General features: G+C 42.1%; 1 protein-coding gene across 1 annotated transcript in view; it reads right to left on the bottom strand.

Moving 5' to 3' along the window:
* Nucleotides 1-19,975, bottom strand: part of pex5la (peroxisomal biogenesis factor 5-like a) — a gene marked incomplete at its 5' end in the record, with an annotated part of 87,674 nt that overhangs the window by 18,069 nt on the left and 49,630 nt on the right. Inside the window, 5 exons of the mRNA XM_084547600.1 lie at nt 13,328-13,423; nt 16,086-16,115; nt 16,373-16,466; nt 16,988-17,108; nt 18,021-18,230. Coding sequence (XP_084403726.1) covers nt 13,328-13,423; nt 16,086-16,115; nt 16,373-16,466; nt 16,988-17,108; nt 18,021-18,230 — 551 coding nt within the window. The remainder of the gene's footprint in view (nt 1-13,327; nt 13,424-16,085; nt 16,116-16,372; nt 16,467-16,987; nt 17,109-18,020; nt 18,231-19,975) is intronic.

Here is a 19,975-nt window from a genome sequence, read left to right as displayed (position 1 = left end):
CATTCTGTTTCCATAGTGTCAAATAACTAACTAAAATTAAACTTGTCAGAAAAATGGACATCAACATACATCAGCATTATATTAACTAAGATGAAGAAACCATCCTCAAATTTTTTTTATTTTTAATTTTTTATTTGGCGTTTAGTGTTTTAGTTTGGCCCATGTCCCATCACCTAACATGGAGTAATAAAGCCACCTCGTGGCTCTCTCTGCAGCTTCAGTGGCGGAATGGATGGCCCTCTTCTTGGCTGCCCCTGTAATGCCCAAGCGGCCGAGTGCTTTACATAATGAACGTCCTGCAAAGCCCCTACTGCCAACTTCTATGGGCTCATAAAAAGTCCTCCAGCCCCTGCATTCCTCCACCAGCTCCTGGTACTTGGCACGTTTCCTTTCATTGGCTTCCTCCATCCGCTCTTCCCAAGGCACTGTCGGTTCCAGCATGATCAGGTGTTTTGTGACCTCGGAGGTGATGATAATGTCTGGCCGGAGGGATGTGGTTGCGATATGCTGGGGGAACCTGAGTTGTTTTCCCAGGTCAACCTGCAGCTGCCAGTCTGGGCCTGTGTGGAGGAGGCCTGTTGTCTGTGGGCGTGCTCTGGGTTTCTCTCCAGCTTTGATGAAGGGTGTGGTCTTCTTTGGCGCATGATGGTGTTTGCTGATGGCTGAGGCTTTACTCCCAGCAACTGCTTTTAGCACTTGGTCATGGCGCCAGCGATAGCGGCCATCAGCCAGGGCTTTTGGGCAGCTGCTGAGCAGATGTTCTAAAGAGCCTCTTCCAGAGCAAAGGGGGCAGATAGGTGTCTCACTCTTCCCCCAGACATGGAGGTTTGCAGGACTTGGAAGGGCATCGTAGACAGCCTGCACAAGGAACCGGACGCGGTGGAAGTCCGCCTGCATGATGTTTGCCCAGGTGACTTTGCGCTGCAACGTACTCTCCCACTTTGTCCATGCTCCCTGCTGCCGGTGTCCCACTGCTCTGCTCACTCGTTCTTCTTCGGCGCCTGCTTGGACCTCATCCTGGAGTAGCTGGTGTCTCTCCTTGCCCTGGGCCTTGCTGACCTGAGTCCTTGGGAAGTAGCCCAAGCCTGCTTTCACTGTTGCCAAGGTTCCCACCAGTTCCTTCTGTCTCAGGTGGGACTCTGCCACCTTCACTGCCTTCTCTGCCTTCCATTTCCTTCCTGTCCTCACTTCAATCCCGGCTGATGACACCTTGCTGTCCCTGGAATCCCTATACTGTAGGGCTTCTATCGTGCGTGCCACCTTGAATTCTTCGGTAAGCCCACTAAAGGGTAGCTGCAGGGTGTTTGTGGTTCCACACAATGCTTCCATACAATGTGTTGCTGGTGAGGCTGTGGGGGAGGCCCAGCCACTTCCTAAGGAAGGCACTGATCTTTCAGTAATATAATAATGTATATTTTAGAGTGTTTTTTATAATGATTACTCGAAATACTGTTTGTTTGTAATGGTCGGTGTGAAAAAAAGCCATCACAAGAAGGTTTGCTATGTTCCCAGTGTTAAAATGTGACTATATGGCAAAAATCACTGCACAGCCTATATTGTTCGCAGCCTCCAGTCTTCATTATCCCACTCATGAGAATGGTTCTCAATCTACAGCCATTATGGTCATTAACATAATGTAGCTTTAATGTTTTTCATTATTTCACACCGTGTTTCAGCCTGTATTTACGCTTTGACCTAGTTCATCGATTCATTATTTCCGTCTCATAGATTGTCAGATGTTTGCACTAGGGGTGTGCCATCTAAGGCACCTCACGATTCGATTTGATTACGATTGAGGGTGCTACGATTCGATTATTCAACGATTTTCGCAATTATTACGATTTTCGATGCATCTTTTTTCCCCATTCAGGATTTCTATTTTTCTCACTCTGTGGCTACTTCATACTTTTAAACAAGGTATTTGTCTGTATCTATTAAGTAAAGTAACCAAACAAATTTATCTCCATTATCTTTTATTTAGGTAAAACCACCAAATGATCCAACATATTTTCCACCTCGGATAGGGCTGGGCGATATGGCCTTTTATTAATACCGCGATATTTTTAGGCCATGTCACGATACACGATATATATCTCGATATTTTGCCTTAGCCTTGAATTAACACTTTGATGCATACAATCACACCAGTATGATGATTCTATATGTCTACATTAAAACATTCTTGTTCATACTGCATTAATATATGCTAATTTTAAACTTTCATGCAAAAAAGGGGATATCACAACTAAGTCAAAGTTAACAAAACTGTATTTATTAAACAGTGAGTGGCACAAACATAAAATTGTCAACAGAAAGTGCACGTTTTGTGCAAAATTGTCACAGAGACAACATTTCAAAACAAGACGTGAGTACTGGTTGCTTCGGCATTTTCTTTGATATTGCACCGCTCTGAGATGTTGTCGTGCGGAGTTTCAAGCACTCTTCATTTTCTAGCGGGTGGTTTCTCAAATGATGATATAAAGTTGATGTACTGCTACATTTTGAAGCGACACTTTTGCGACATATTTTGCATATCACCGTTGTTTGTTCAACATCTTCCGTCTTGAAACCAAACCACCGCCGATGGATGTGCTGTTTTTTTTTTTTTTTTTTTTATTAATTCGTCCTCCTCCATGTGTAACCGTTAGCACCTGCTGCCGCTACCTTTCTGCTGGGCGAGGGCGTATGACGTTGCACGCACGACAGACTGACGTTTGTAACTACGTGCGCTTGTTTTGTCTCTCTGTGAGAGGGAAAGACGAGAAAGAGTGCGAGAAGCCTGGAGTTAAATGTCCGCGGCTAAAAGCAAATGCGTGACAACGTATACTCGAGTTTCACGATATAGTCATTTTCTACATCGCACAGACTACAAGCCGCGATATATCGAGTATCTTCGATAAATCGCCCAGCCCTAACCTCGGAACCAACAGGAAAATAGTGTGCCTTTAGCAGCGGCCCATACAACAAAAAGCTGCTCTTATTCACAACAGATTGCCAGTTACCTTCCTTAAGTGCAAAACATTTGCTGTATCACAAGCAATACTTTCCAAATATAGAATTAACTTAGGTGGAATGAATTCCACATTTTCAGGAAAACAAATAACAAAGTGCCTTTAGAAATAAATAAGACTTCTTTTAATCAAAATCCTCAGAGGTTTTCACAGAATTCTATACTAGCAGGCCTATTACAAAAAAAACCCAATTAGCTTATTCCGTTCCATGCACGACTTGTGTTGTTCCTGTCATTTAGTTATTATTAGTGGTGGAAAAAAGATTCGGATCCGGCTCATATAACCGGCCATCAAAGATGACTCAAGAATCATGGAGACGTCTGTTTAACCGGCGTAGTAGAGTCCTACCACATTTGATTGATATATAATCAATAAACGGCACCATTCAAACATCTTGCATCTCACTCGGCAGAGAAACAAAACGTGCTTGACCACTAGCAAGCAGCACAAACTAAGGCACTCAGCCACTCATTCACTTACGCACAATACGCAGAGAAACTAAACTTAACCCACTAATAACCGCTGCTCGTGCATCCCTGCTTAACCGAGAGTCAGCAGCCACTCACTCGCTGGCAGAGAAAATAAACTTATCCGACTCATAACCACTACTCCTGGATCCCTGCTTAACCGAGAGCAGGGATAAGTTTCGTTTCTCTCCGAGTGAGTCGGCGAGTGAAGCGCCATTCTCATCTTGGCTCATATCAGTGAGTGACTCAGAATGATCCGAATCCCTTGAAAGATCCGGGTTTTACACTATTAGTTATTATTAATAATCCTTTTTGAACATTTATGAATCGTAATCGAATCGTCATGTGTCGCATCGCAATGAATCTAATAATTGATGTACAGTGGTCCCTCGTTTATCGCGGGAGTAACGTTCTAAAAATAACCCGCGATAGGCGAAAGCCGCGAAGTAGTCAGCTTTATTTTTTACAATGATTATAAATGTTTTAAGGTTGCAAAACCCCTCACTACACACTTTATACACTTTTCTCAATAACTTGAAAACATACCGCACTTCAGTCACACTGCCAGCGATCAAAGATACTGTATATGTAAATCTGGCAAGCTGAACGCATTCTGTACTGTACAAGAGACACCGTACGGAGGAGATTGATTGACAATGGTCTACAGTCCCTTAGCCAATCAGGACGCAGAAGACGACACGCGGGCTCTCCCTTAGCCAATCAGGACGCAGAAAACAATGCGCTGTAAAAAAAACAAAAAAAACATGCAAAATTGCACTAAAAAAATCTGTGAAACTGCGAGGCCGCGAAAGGTGAACCGCGTTATAGCGAGGGACTACCGTATTTAATTGATGTATTAAACCACATTTTTTGTGTACTTGTTCGCCCCTTCATTGCACCACGTAGTGACAACAAATTAATTGCAGAATTAAAACTGAGTCAACATATAGGTGGGTTTTTTAATTTAGAATAAATTCATATTTCTTTATAATGCTCTGAATGATGTTTTTGAACACTTGTATTGGCAGTTTAATTATGAGGAACAAGGCAAAGATGCAGTGTGGTAATTTACATCCTTTGTACAAAGGCAGTGAACCCAAAGCTGTGACTCTAATTTTCTCAGCTCTGATGAAGTGTTACGTGAAGGAGACGGAGAGCTTCCTGTCACCAAACATGTCACCGCCGCTTAGAAATGAACTGGGGGGTGGAGGTAGGGTGGGGAATCAGTTATTTCATGAATACATTATCAACGACACCTACAGAGTGGGCACATGCCCATAGATGTTTGTTTGCCCACTTTTGGAAAATAAATATTTATATTGTGCCTCTAGATTCCAATTAGTGTTTCTTAGTCCACTAGACTGAGTTAATATATATATGCAGTGAAAATAACTGTGCGCTGCCAAGAAGGTAATTTGTAGAATCTGACAAGTATTTGAGTCATGGCAGGCATCAAACTGAAGAGTAGAAGTGAACTGTAGGTGTGGATTCTGTCAAGGGTGCTCTAACATTATCAGTTTCTGTCTGGAGGAAACAAGTACACAAATAGGGGCCATTTATCCACTTTGCCTCGGGGGCTTGCATTATAAGAAGTCTCATTATTTACCAGTGACACAGCAGCCTCTAACAAAAGCTCCTCTCATCTCCAGACCAGGACTGGCCTGGCCTTTTAATGTTAATGAGCCACCCACTGCTGTTCTGTGTAGGCCAAGTCCTTGGTCAGCGATACAAAAATAGGAAGCTGGAGCCCCGATAATGTCATTCAGAGAAGAAGAAAACCCATTACAGTGGACAAAGTGCGAGGAAAGCATTTTAGCTGACAATGTGATTCCCTCCTAATATTAACATATTTGATAACAACACATCAAGCTACTATGGCCAGGATATTACTTATACTCTTGTGTGGTTGATTGCCATAATGCCAAATGGTAAATGAGCTTAAAAAAGTTACTTTAAACTCATGTCACAGTGTTAATCAAAGTTTAACATAGAGTTGTGACAAAGTTACATGTTTTTGATATTGCAATTATGTATGTTTTGTATTGCATTCTCTTCTGTTTGCATCTGTGATCAAATACATTTCCTCTTTTAGTTAAAAGATCTTAAATTGAATTTACACACACATGGTTTTTAGTCGATGCCTTGACCTTGTTTTATGTTGGTAACTCTGCACATCCACTTGAAAAGTTTAGCAATCTGCTCGTGAGCACACTGACAGACGGAACGGACAACAACAACATAAGTTGTTGAGGAAGGTTAGGGCATTACTCATTTACTTTCTCCATCCGCATATTCTCCATGAGGACTGCATTTAAACCACTGACCTTTTGATCGCAAGGCTGCTTCACAAGACTTATTCTTTGACTTGTATTACTTGAGACTGACACCAATATCCTGCAAGATAAGTTAACTTGTCCACCTGCTGTTTTAATCCGACAAGAGGCCACAGCTCCTAGAACCATCACCTTACCGTGGTGGAGTTTGACATTTTCGAGGCCCTAGGACGGACACTGGACTGCGCCCCGACTGGGGATTCCATTGTCCTGCTGGGGGACTTGAACGCTCACATGGGCAATGACAGCGTGACCTGGAGGGGCGTGACTGGGAGGACTGGCCTGCCTGATCTGAACCTGAGTGGTGTTCAGTTATTGGACTTCTGTGTCGCAGTCTGTCCATAAGTAACACCATGTTCGAACATAAGGTTGTTCATCGGTGCTTTTGGCACCATGACAGCCTAGGTCGCAGGTCGATGATTGACTTTATAGTCGTATCATCTCCTATCATCACCTGGTGGTGAGTTTGATCAGATGGCAGGGGAGGACACGGTGCAGACTTGGTAGGCCCAAACGAGTAGTAAGGGTCTGCTGGGAATGCCTGGTGGAAGAACCTGTCAGGATGGTATTCAACTCCCAGCGTCCCAGGGGCGGTGGGGGACATTGAGTCCAAATGGGCCATGTTCCACTCGGCCTTTGTGGAGGTGGCTGTTGCGAGTTGCAGCCGCAAGGTCGCTGGTGCTGGTCGCGGTGGTAATCCCCAAACCAGCTGGTGGACACCGGAGGTGAGGTGAGCCGTCAGGCTGAAGAAGGAGGCCTACAGGGCATGGCTGGTCTATGGGTCTCTGTAAGGAGCTGAGCGATCCTCAGCCAGGACGGTCGCTGAGGCAAAAACTGTGAGGAGTTCGGTGAGGCTATGGAAGAAGACTATCGATCGACTCTGAAGAGGTTCTGGCAAACCGTCCGCTGCTCTGGGGATATTGTTGGGAGGTGTAACGAATACTTTAAAGGGGGCTCCTCAATCCCACCAACACGCATTCCATAGAGGAAACAGAGCTGGAGGGCCTGGGGTTGAACTGTCCAATCTCTGGAGCAGAAGTCGCAGAGGTAGAGAAACTCTGCGGTGGCGGAGCTCCAGGAGCGGATGAGATCCGCCCTGGGTATCTTAAGTCTCTAGATGTTGTAGGGCCGTCCTGGCTGACGTGCCTCTGCAACATTGCGTGGACATCGGGGGCAGCGCCTCTGGAGTGGCAGACCGAGGTGGTGGTCCCCATCTTTAAGAAAGGAGGCGAGAGGGTGAGTTACAACTATAGGGGGATCACACTCCTCAGCCTCCCTGGCAAGGTCTATGCCAGGATGCTGAAAAAGAGGGTCCGGTCAGTGGTTAAACCTCAGACTGAGGAGGAACAATGCGGTTTTGGAACCATGGACCAACTCTATACCCTTGCTAGGGTGCCAGAGGGGAGATGGGAATTTGCCCAACTGGTCCACATGTGTTTTGTGGATTTGGAGAAGGCTTATGACCGTGTCCCCAGAGGTATCTTGTGGGGGGTGCTCAGGGAGTATGGGATGGATGGCCGGTAGTAAGTTGGACCTCTTGCCGGTGAGGGTTGGACTCCGCCAGGGCTGCCCTTTTTCACCGGTTCTGTTCAGAACTTTTATAGACAGAATTTCTAGGTGGATTCTGTGATCGGAGGGTCTCGACCCTGCCTTTTGCAGATGATGTGGTCCTCCCAGCTTCATCGAACAACGACCTCCAGTTCTTGCTGGGGCGGTTTGCACCTGAGTGTGAAGCGGCTGGGATGAAGATCAGCATGTCCAAGTCTAAGGCCATGGTCCTCAGTCGTAAAAGGGTGGATTGCCCACTCCGGGTCGGGGAGGAGGTCCTGCCTCATGTGGAGGAGTTCAAATCTCGGGGTCTTGTTCATGAGTGGGGGTAGGATGGAGCAGGAGATCGACAGGCAGATTGGAGCAGCATCTGCAGTGATGCGGGCGCTTAACCAGTTTGTCGTGGTAAAGAGAGAGCTAAGCCGAAAAGCGAAGCTCTCAATTTACCAGTCGATCTACAGTCCAATCCTCACGTATGGCCATGAACTTTGGGTAATGACCGAAAGAATGAGTTCACAAATGCATACGTAGAACCGCTGCTCCTCCATGTCCAGAGGAATCAGTTGAGGTGGCTAGGGCATCTGTTAAGGATGCCTCCCTGACACCTCCCGGGAGAGGTGTTTCAGGCATATGCCACTGGAAGGAGGCCCTGGGGCCGACCCAGGACACGATGGAGGAATTATATCTCTCGTCTGGACTGGGAACGCCTGGGGATTCCCCTGGAGGAGCTGGTGGAAGTGCTCCTGCCTCCATGACCCGGACCCGGATAAACGGAAGAAGACGGAGGCCACATAGTCACAATTAGCGGTAGAAAAAAGATTCGGGATCCGGCTCATATAACCGGCCATGAAAGACCACTCAAGAATCATGGATCTAGGCGTCTATTTAACCGGCTCAGTTGAGTCCTACCACATTTGATTGATATATAATCAATAAACGGCACCATTCAAACATCTTACATCTCACTCAGCAGAGAAACAAAACGTATTACCCAACTTGACCATTAGCAAAAGCAGTGCAAACTAAGGCACTCAGCCACTCATTCACTTACGCACAATACGCAGAGTAACGAAACTTAACTGACTCATAACCTCTGCTCATGGATCCCTGCTCTCGAGAGTTTCGTTTCTCTGCCGAGTGAGTGGGTGAGTGACGCGCCATTCTCATCTCAGAGAAAACACAAATGCTGTTACAGCCACCTTAGCCACCTACAACCAGGCTAACGACAACAAAAACAGATCATATTTTAAAATGTAGACCATTAATCACAGACACAAATGTCTGTTTTCTTCTAGACCGTAAGTAACGTTATGATACTGAATCTCACTCGGCAGAGTAATGCGCACCTAACTCATGACCGCTAGAGGATCCAAACCAAAACTAACCGATTGCTAACTGTAACCGTAACTCATAACCAGATTCCTGCTTGAAGGCAGCTTGTGGCTTCACTCGTGGATCCCTGCTTTCTCGCGGTCTCGCACACAGGCATAAGTTCTTCCTGTTTTTGACTGCCGTATAAGCTCGGATCCTATGTTGTGAGTGAATTAATAGGCTACTCTGCATCCACTTCACATACATTTTAGACCATAAGAAAATAAAATATTCTTTCGTAGTGGTGACCCTGTCCTCATTAATTTTTTTGCACAGCCAAATTTTGAGCTTTAGGTTTAGGCTCATGGCTACTTGATATGATTTTCATTGGCCATGTTTACATGGTCACAATGAACTGACAAATGGCAATAACGGGTAACTGTAATAATCCGATCGTAGGTGTTTACTATGCTTTTATGTCTCGTGAATGTACTGGAAACACTTTCTTTCGCAATCATCTCATCTTTGTCACCACTGTGGGAACCCTTTCTCATGTCCCTCAGCCAAAACACTCCCCCAAGGTCACAGTTTAGTCTGCAGCTGTTCCAGTGATTCTCTCTTTAATAAAAGTATTACACTGTCATCAGGTCAGAGTAATTGACAATGTCCTCATTTGACATGGAGGCTCCCTTACCTACCTTAAATATCTCTTTATCAGTCCTTTTCATAATGAATTTAAAGCTGAGCTCCCTGTCTTGGAACATTGCCATTTCATTCTCCATTTTAATGATTTTTCTTTTTTTTTCTTCTTCCTTTTTTATGTGCAAAAGCATAAAACGTACATTTTCTCATCAGTGCCAGTTTTGGAAAATCGATCTTATTTACGAGACTAATTTCTTGACTCTCTGGTTCCTAATTTTCTTACATTTGGCTGCTTCTTCTAATGGAATGAATTGGAAGAAAGGCTATGTGCTGATTTAATGTTCTCTCTGCCATCTGTGCTGACTCTACCTCTATGTCCTTATAACTATGAAAGTGCATGCATATGCACAGCTACTTAAATGGAAATTATATGATTGAGGGCTTTGACATTGGCTGAATGACCACTTGCATGAGAGTTTTGCTACAGTGGAGACCGGCTGCTCGATCAAGGCTGCAAGATACTGTTACCAATCGATGCTCCACACTCAGACCCTTGTCTAGGAGCATCCCTGAATCTTACCTGCCTTCCAGATCATGTCTGTGCTCAAATTGTGCAACTATTTGCGTGTATGCTGCACAGTGTTTCCCACAGGATTTTAGGAGACTGTGGTGGCAGGGTCCAGGGGGTGGGGGGGTGGGGGGGGTTCATTCATTTAGAGCATATAAAAATTAACATCAATCATGTTAACAATCTTTTTCAAACTGTCAAACAGAACAATGAACAAAGAACACTGACACACTACTGACACACCCTGCACCCTGCATTTGGACACCTAATTTTTCTAGGTTTTTTGAAAAACAGTTCTAGAGCCCTCCCAAAGTTGAAATCTTCAGGGCTTGGCCCATTGATTGAGACCCTCAGGCAGGCAGCGAGGTGTTCTCCTTGCAAACTGTTGCGCAGGTCTGTTTTGACCTGAAAATTAAGATAACTACAATTAGTCAAAGGAATTTGTCAAAGGAATGAAAGTAAAACACAGTTTGTACTCTCCTTTAGTTAAGACGATTATGCAGTTTCCTGTAAGTGCAATGGGTTAAGTATTTGGCACACATACATAAATGAAAAGAGGAAAAACACGAAGAACATACAAATATATGTACAAAAAGACCCAAAAGACTTTGTTTCTTCCTCAGGGCGTGAGCAAGGGGAGATCGAATATTGGCACAAGTTTAGACCGGGAACACGCAGGCTGACCCATGCCCCATAGAAAACGGAAAGTTAGCCTCGGTTTACCGGCATTTTAGAAGTTGATTAGCGCAGTGAGATCGGCAACATACACAGCTCCGTTATCCTACTTACTCTAATACTAATACTCTCTGCATGGGTGCCGCTGCCAAAAAAAAACACTTACCTCAAATTCTCTTCAAATGCCGTCCTGCTGTCCTCAGATGTATGACTGGATATCGCCAGGTGCAGCCAGGAAAGCTCCAGACAATGCAGCGCGACCTATGCGTGTGTGTGTGTGTGTGTGTGTGTGTGTGTGTGTGTGTGTGTGTGTGTGTGTGTGTGTGTGTCTCTAGCTCACTCGTGGGCTAGAGAGACCGAGTACAGCGGGATGGGCTGACTGACAGTGATTAGAGATGGTGAAATACTGTTTATTATCATCATCATCATCATCATTATTTATTTATTTTTTTTTTTTTAAATTTTTTTTTAATGATTTTTTTTTTTGATCAGCGGGCCGCCACAGTCTCGTTAATTAATGGGAAACACTGCTGCATATGGTTTACACAAGGTATGAGATCATTGTTTGGGACGGGATCCCGAGGTGGGCCCTTATACTCCACTGCAGCTGCTCTTCTTAGTTTCTGAACGTCTTCCTGTCCCTGCTCTATTATTTATTACACATAGCTCAGAGTGCAGCAGTCTACTGTAACCCTCTGTTAAGCTGAAGTAGTGCAGGGTTCACTCCAATTTTCTGGGAAGTGAGATGCTCATTGAAAAGTAGAAAGTATTTATTTAACATTACAAAACATTCTTTGATATGTCTGTTATCTCACAGAGAGTTGAAAACTCTGCTTTTTGTTATTCGGGTGTCTGGTATGTGATGTAACCTTTTAAAAAATATCACACAATAGACTCCAACCCTATTGGAGAGAAAATTAATTTTAGTTCAGATGGTGAATCTCATTTCATTCTGACCATCTCATCACAGGATCAAATAGAAAGATAATGTAAAATTAGTTTGAAAAAACGTACCTTCTGTCTCAGAGATGTGGCAAGTTTTCAAGATATTTTCCATGGGTCACTATGAGAAACCCTACTGTGCCCCTGATGGCACTGAATGTTGCTCATATTGCACGACTCAACACATTTGGTGTGTCGACGAACCATTCTATGATGAATTAAGCCAACTCTAATTACTGTAACATTCATTGTCCCCTGTGATATCTGATATGTCTGGCAACAAAATTACTGACCTATTTACCTTCCTATTGTTAGCCAGCTCAGAGTCATGAATATTTTTCTGGGTCAACCACCCCATGAACTTTGAGTGTGTGGATCTGGCATGCACTATTAAATTGTCAGCAAGCATCACAGGGGTGAATACACTGTAAGAAGCACACAGTAGTGATCATTCACTAAGAGATAAAAAGGGTTGAAGGAGTCAAATGGAAATCAGCTCCACAGGGCTTCAGGTAGATATTTAAATTGCTGGAGTGATTATGAGGATGCATGGGCGATGATGAGGCAAATGTGATATTGAAGAAAGTTTCCAAGGCTTAAAGTTCACAGAATCCCTACTTTATTGCTTCTCTTTATTTTTATATTTCTTCAATAACTCAGGGGATTTTTTTTCACATTTTCTCGCTTAGTGAGAGCTGGAGTTATATCAGTTTTGACTCTAGAAAAGGTCTCTACTACATGTACTAATGTTAAATAAGTGGTACATCACCAGTTTCTTTCAAAAATATCCTTACATGATTAAAATGGGGAAATTTCCCCATTGATCTCTTTGGGAGCAGAAGTGGTACTTGCCAAATCTCTCAGGGAAGGCAATTGTTGCACTAATAACCAAGGTGACTTGGAAAAATTGAAAACAGGCTTATTTGACATTTTCACATTGCATTGAACAGTGGTGGTTGCTCTGTTGGATTGACTTGTTGACCTCGGCAAAGGGAGAAAGAATGATTGTCATTGTTGTCTTTTGGCCAATTTCAATGTGGCTGCAAGTCAGCCAGATTGTTCTTAAAGACTCTCATGTAGACGATGCAATGCCCTCTGAATGACTTCCAGCAGAGGTTGCCCTAACTGTTAAGTAACCTGTTCCACTGATCATTTTGCTGCTTTGAAAGTCAGACAACCAAAATTACACAAAAAATAAATAATAATAAAAAAAGTGAGTAATGCAATGTAAATAGTGACTTATTCAGTTATTCTACTGTATTTCTTGTATATTAAGTGCATTGGTTGAACTGCAAATGTTCAAGTCACTGCACAGTGTCAACCCCAGTGTCACTGCTCTTTATTCTGGATTTGCTACAGCTAAAATCTGAATCAGATGAATTTTAAGAATCAGAATTTCATTAGTACTAAGTGATTTGTCTTTCCATCAAAAGTTGCTGAACTGCTAAATGGCAGCCACCTGGTGGTTGCTGGTGGTATTGCTACCAGAGTTATTGATCAAAAAACAAGCATTCAATGCAATGTGACAATGTCTAACTAGCCTGCTGTTAATTTTCCCATAGAATGGGTCATGGGACGTTTTTACATGTGCTCCTGGAGAGATTTGGCATGTGCCGCCTGAGGCAAGAGCCAGCTGAGTCTATGCAAACAATCTGGGTGATTTGCATCCATATTGAAATTTTTCCAAAGAAGAGAGCCTGCATAGCCTTATGCTGATTTGGATTATTTTGCTTGGTCTTTCCTGTTTAGACCTATTACACATCAGCACTATAGATGCCTCTCTGTTGGCAGGTGACAGATGTGAGGTGTGCTAAGCAGCACTCTGCTTACCTCGACAGCAGCCTTGGCTCGCTCAAACTCCTCCTCCAGGGACTGATGTCTGGACAGGTGGGCACTCCCCCACCGCTGCTCTTTCGTTAGACGAGCCTGTCACACACACACACGCACGCACGCACACACACACACACACACACACATCCGCACATTTCATAATATAAAGATAAATGCACAAACAAAATCCATTAAATATACACTTTCACTTGGCACATCAGACTCTCACGCATCCACATAATACATTACATCAAACGCAGCCAGAGGGAGAGACGGGCAGGGTGAGTGTGCAGGGTCAGCCTCTGCTTTCTCAGAGACGAGTAAGTATCTCTGCTGCAACAAAGCCTCTGACATGCTTAGGACGGCTAGAAGAATCACTTTTGTCAGCACTCACCCCAACAATCCCGCTGCTCATCAGAACATCATGCTACTTATCTAGCCACTCCACCCCAAGCCTGGCCCTCTCCTTTGCACATGCAATATCAAACTCCTAAATATAAATATATATAAAAAATATGATGATAGATTCTCATTAAAAAACTTGGATATGGAGCCTTGCCTTCCTCCAAAAATGGAAATTGACCAATTACCTGAATTTGATTTTGAGTATTCAGAGTCGTGTACATGATTCCATACTATGCAGACACATTTAGCTGCAAGGGGAAAATCATATTGAGATACTCTTTCATGCTCAGATGTGATATTGCGTTAGATTTACTGTAAATAACAGTCTGTATATGTATCCTACGACTTGCACATTCATTACAGAGTCTGTGAGTGTGCAAACTGTGCCTTCCCTTGCTTGGCAGTCAGGCTGATCATTACCTACAACAATTTCCATCTCCACAGACTACATTTAAATACAAGATTAATTTAAGTTAGTTTACGTCTCTATTAATGAATGAAATAAATTGCCTCATCCAATCATTGTAGATGGACCACATTTTCATTTACAGAAACAAAGTGCATGCATATGATGTGGGAAAAGACTGCAGTAGCTCCTCAAAGGAAAAATTCACCCATAAGACTGCAAATGCTATTTGCAAAAGAAGTATTAGACATTTTGTTGCCTTCTGGTCTTTCTGATTTTATCTATTTAGATTATTTCCCCCGAGACATCTGGCATGATTTGGTATTTCGATTTCCAGTCCAGCTTTTGTTTAATGCCAGACAATGTTTTAACTGACTGCATGAAAACGTCCGCAGTTAATGTCTACTGTTGAAGCCAAGGGTCTTCTTTACAGACTTTTCATTTTCACAGAATTAAAATAAGAAATACACTACAAAATACAATGGACTCAATAGACCAGAATGCAGTACAGCCTGATGTGTTTTAAATCAAAGGTGTTGCCTTGATCATCAGTTAGTGTTGTATATACTGTATGTCTGTATGCTCACATTTGATTCTCAGCAAATTCATATTTATTCTCTTGGATTTTTGGAACTCTATTGTTGGAAATGGGGAAAATCGCGAACTGTATCACAAACTTAGCAAAGAAGACTGAAATAAATTTTAGTCCCCAAAAATTCTCCAGAATTCTGTAAACACTCGTTGTCATTTTAATTTATCTGTGCCTTCAGTTTATAGTCCCTTCTCTTCTTTGAGTAATCTCCAATGAAGAAAAGCCACAACAAAGAGTTTCTTTTTTTCTTAGATAATTTCTAGTTTCTGTTTCATCTTCCTGCCCGCCATAGGTGGTTTCCTAGAACCTTGGTTACATTAATAACTCTTGTTTCTCCTTGTTGCTGCAGGTTACTTTGTCTCCACAAGCTCTGGAAAATTATCATTACTTACTGACCTTAAACCCTCAAAAAAGGGTTTGCCACTTCTGGTATGTAGCTACAAACACCAGATTTAAAACTGCAGTGAAAAATTATAGATTTTGTCAGCTGATTTTTACACCTGTAAAATTCTATATGCAATATATATATATATAATGTTAAAAGAATGAGTCTGATGCTGCAAGTCCCTGGAAAAACATCATTGATTGATTTCGTTATGTTCCATTTTATTCTTAATGTCAAGTATAAATTTCCATCCCCAAGTAATCATCAACACTTCACCAGTCCTGTAATGTATTGGGCATTTCTGTCTTGAATTACACTACAAAATAATGTATAGGTGTATTTTTCCTTAAAACACATTTCTGAGCCACGCATCAGTGTTAGTTCAGTGTTCATAAATCTCATGCAAAACACTTTGCATGCATTTTGTGTGTTTGGTGTTTGGTACCTGCCTTGCAGGAAACTCAAACCACCCTTTACAATACCCTTGACAGTCTGTCAACACACTACTATGTAAGTCTTGAGTGAAACAAATTTAGTATTTGTTTGTCAATAACTTCCTTCCATTTCAGACAGCTATCTTTAATCCCAAATCTATTATTTATCAGAGTGCTGAAAAGGTGATGTATGCTTAGCTGGCTTGGTGAGATCAACACTAATGGGCTGAGAGTAAGACTGCTGAATAATTCATTGGCTATTAATCTAATAATGGCGTCTTGAAACAAGGCCCCTTATACAGACCTACACAGAGACATCAACTAAGGAGGAAAGCACTTGACATTTGGACCTCGTAGCACCACAAAGGAACAATCTCAAGGCTGACCGTATATCTAAGTTTCCACATAGGCGCCTTTTGGCTTTATTACGATCGCCTCTTTTTGATCTTTAAAGTCAAGTTGGCGTGATGCTCTTTTTCCGGTGCAAATGTATAAGTCTTTCAATGTTGTACGAAAGGATGCATAGGGAGGCTTACATGTCTTCCACTAATATACTGCCTGTTGAGCTGAAATGGAAGAATTGTAGGTGTTAGGACGAAATGATGGGTAAACAGTCACACAACAGGATGTCTTTTTAGATACTTCAACATTAAGACAACATCAACATGCAGTTGCTAAATAAAATTAAATTCATAATTTCATTACTATTAGTAGGATCAATATGTTTGAGATGTGTGAAACCTTCTCTCTTTTTACAGACGTCCAACTGCACGCCAAGCATACAGTAATGATGATTACTACTCCTGTCACACTGAGCACTTACTTGTGATGCGAGGGCAGACTCTGGCTCGACTTTGTTATTTGTTTCCAAGGTGTTCTTATTTGAGGAGTCTAATTGGGTTTTACAGTCTATGGACCTATGGGAATAGAAAAAGGTTGTTCTTAAGATGTATCCCACATGTAGTGCACAGTAATACACTGTGCCAAATATTTTCAAGAACTTCTGATGACTTTTCTTATCCATAACGTAAAGTACAAAACTTCTGTACTGCTAGAAAAGACCATTGATATTGAGCTGCTCTCCATGCATGGAAATTGCACTATGGCAAGTATAATAACAAATATATATCGTTTAATCTACCATAGCTGATTGTTTAATTGTTATCTACCCAGGCAGGTAGTGCCCAGTAGGTTTTTAGTGTTGTAGACAGAAAACAGTGGCCTGCTGTGGCTGAAACTTATGCTAATGAGAGTGCAGAGAGAGCGAAAACAGCAAGGTTGTGGCCATGAAACCCAAAACTATGACCTGAATTATGGGACAACATTAAAGTGAGGGAAAGATTGGAGTTAGGGTTCAAAACTGTGAACTATAACCACATGTTTCACAACTAAAATCCAATAGTCCAATCTAATATGGTGTACAAAGGTCAGGACTTACCACAGAAACTCGTTGGATGAATTTTTAGAAGAACGCCGTCTCTCCAGCTTCCATTTTCTGTTGCCATTTCTCTCAGGGTTGGGGTTCAGTTCTTCCCATTTATCCAGTGAACCAATAGTAACTGGTGACAGTAATGAAATATTAAGAAATAAAATAGAGTAAACTTGTGAAACGGACAATATCGACCTCACTGCCATGAATAATTCACTGGATCACAGTTTGACTCACTCTGCACAATTACTTATCACTGAAGACTTAAACCTTTCCAACCGGCAAATACAAAAGTAATTGTCAGTTTCCTCATAATTTAATTTAAGATGATTCATTTCAATGCAGTAAATTGCCTCAGTCCTTCTTTGGTCTATTTCGATGGTCAGTTCTACAGGAGGATGGTGGGAGTTATAATTGTTTAGGGTATGTAGGGGGGTTGGTGTGAGAAGTTGCGAAAGATGTCGAGATTTTAAGATGTTAAGTGAAGTGGTCTCTCAATGTAAATTTAACAGGTGCATGCAATATTCTACAGAATAGATCAGATAAATAACTTATGTGGACACCTTGAGGACATAAATAAATGAATCTCCATAAAATACTACTGCAAAACCAAGACTATGACTCGGGCTGAACAATGTATTGACAGTTGACTTTTGTTGTGACCAGATGATGTCATGAGTGTTATATTCACAAGCTAACATAAGCCTTCATGAATGTTGTGTGTGGCATTTCTACAACAGATGCACCTGTCACAATTCATGAACAATGACAAAAATTGTATGAACATTTTGACAGCACATTATCATACGGATGTACACGCTTGTCTTTGTGGGGCTTAGATAAGTCCAAGTGTTTCCACCTTTCATTCAAAATATTCTGTGACATGTTCTGCTTCTTCTTTTTTTCTTTTTTTTTTCTGCAGCTGACATGTTGCTGCACTGCCCTTGCTTCCTTTAGCATCTGTGGTACCTCTGGTAGGTCAGTGATTTAGTCTCTCTAACCGGAGATTGTGAAACATTCTAACTTTGCAGTCTGTCTATACCTGAGTCTAGTGATGTCCTCTCTGGGGTTCGCATGCTTGGTCCAGTTTGTTCAACTTCCACTTGGATCAGCTCTGTCTCATCCGTCTTTTTCCTGTGTGTGTTATTCTTCTGCCCGTCACCCCGGGATATCAGGGAACTCTTCCTGTCCTTGCTGTTCCTCCTCTCTGCAGGTTCACTGAGATCTAGCAGGTCCAGCGTTGAAGACAGAACTGTGAGGGTGTGACACTAGGTTAGCATTCCTTATTTCAAAAATGAACTTGCTTATAACAAATATTTGTAGGCGGGCTAATGTGTTGCAAATAATACACATATATCCATGAGCAAAGACACCTTCAAAAGAAACCTCATTGAAGCTCCTTTAACTTCGTGTAGATTCCATTACCAGTATTGTTTCAGTGCCGCTGATTTCTGTATCTTAATTGTAAAGGGCTCCTTGGAGAGATTCACTGTATATAAAAGTCTGAAGCAGAATTTATTTTTTATATACACACACACACACTTTCTTCAAGGTTGCTAGACCCTGGGGTAAGTTCCTGCAGTGGAAACACGGTTTAATTTGCGAGGCAGAGCTGTCAAGCAAGATATTTGTTCCAGCACACATAGACATTGTGGACAGTTCATGATTTGTCCCACCCAGAATCATCGAACTGCGGCGGCTGTGAACTGGTAGTTAGAGAAGCAGAGTTCTGTCTGTAAGGTCACTGGTTCTAATCCCCTTACATCCATGACTGAGGTGCGTTAATTAAGCACCTAACACGTGTACAAATGAATGGGTTAAATGTAGAAAACTATTTCCTTTCATGTGTACATATATCCAATAAAGCTGATTTTCATATTTACCATTGTCAAAGCCAGATCTCCCATATCCACCAATTTACAATAGAACGATTTACATACAACATTGTTGATTAACGTCTTCTATGAGACATAGGCATGATTTCTTGGTTCACTGTTGTAAAGCCGAATGTTCAGTTGTCACATTCTTTTGCTGGCTTTCAATCCATTGGCCACCAAACATTCTCCTAGCATCCAGCTAAATTATCCTCCTGACAACTTGCGTGTTTGTGTAAAAGGGGTATATCTCCTCCCAGTCTCATCATTTAAAGTAGTAACAAAACATTTTTGACATCACTGCCTTTCCATGAGCAGCTTGTGTTTCTTTCCAATGCTAAAAACTCTTCAGGCAACCGTCCTCACAAGTGGGTCTCCCTTGATTTGTAATTGTACTTGTCATCTAAAGAGCACAAGGCACGGATGACAAGCATACTCTAATTACGCAGAGATTTCAGTCAACAAATGTCTCACTTGGTTGTCAAGAAACAGCAGCAAGCCAATTATGCAGTCATGTGCCTGTAGTTTTGAGCTTGCATTGCACAAACGCACAGCCAGAGTCCTTGGAGTCGAGTGTCAAAACTTTGCAGTTTCTTCAAATAACCAGTGTATAATAATGCTGTTTTACTGAGGTCTTTGAATGTCTTCAGTTTTCACCTGCACATGATTTGCCTGCATTCACTTGCATTTAGTTCATCAGCTGTTTCCCTCTAATTATTGCTTGAATATAGCATCACATAAGGTCATGAACTGAATGTGGATTTCACTTTATTTCTCCGGTTTTTAGATTTCTTTTTATTGTCAAATAGTCCTCACGCAGCATTATTTTTATTTTTCCAGAATCTAACCGAGAATGCATCCTGACAATTACAGCAAGGACATACATTCAACCATAAATATCCTACACTCAGCAGCACAAAATGCTGACTTGACTCAAACTACAGGAAATCAAACTATAAATATAAAAACAGGAAATCAGTAAACAATACATGAAACGTGGCTGTAAAATGTTGTGCCCCTTAACAAAAGGCTCTGTCCATCTTTGCCGCTCTACCAACTTGAGATTTAATAACTGTATTGACCAAACTAGAGCTCCCCAAGGAGCTGCCTTATCCTTATCACA

Source organism: Chelon labrosus (genome assembly GCF_963514085.1).
Source record: "Chelon labrosus genome assembly, chromosome: 7".
NCBI lineage: Eukaryota > Metazoa > Chordata > Actinopteri > Mugiliformes > Mugilidae > Chelon > Chelon labrosus.
The sequence above is the reverse complement of the archived record's forward strand: the minus strand, read 5'-3'. Positions and strand labels throughout refer to the sequence as shown.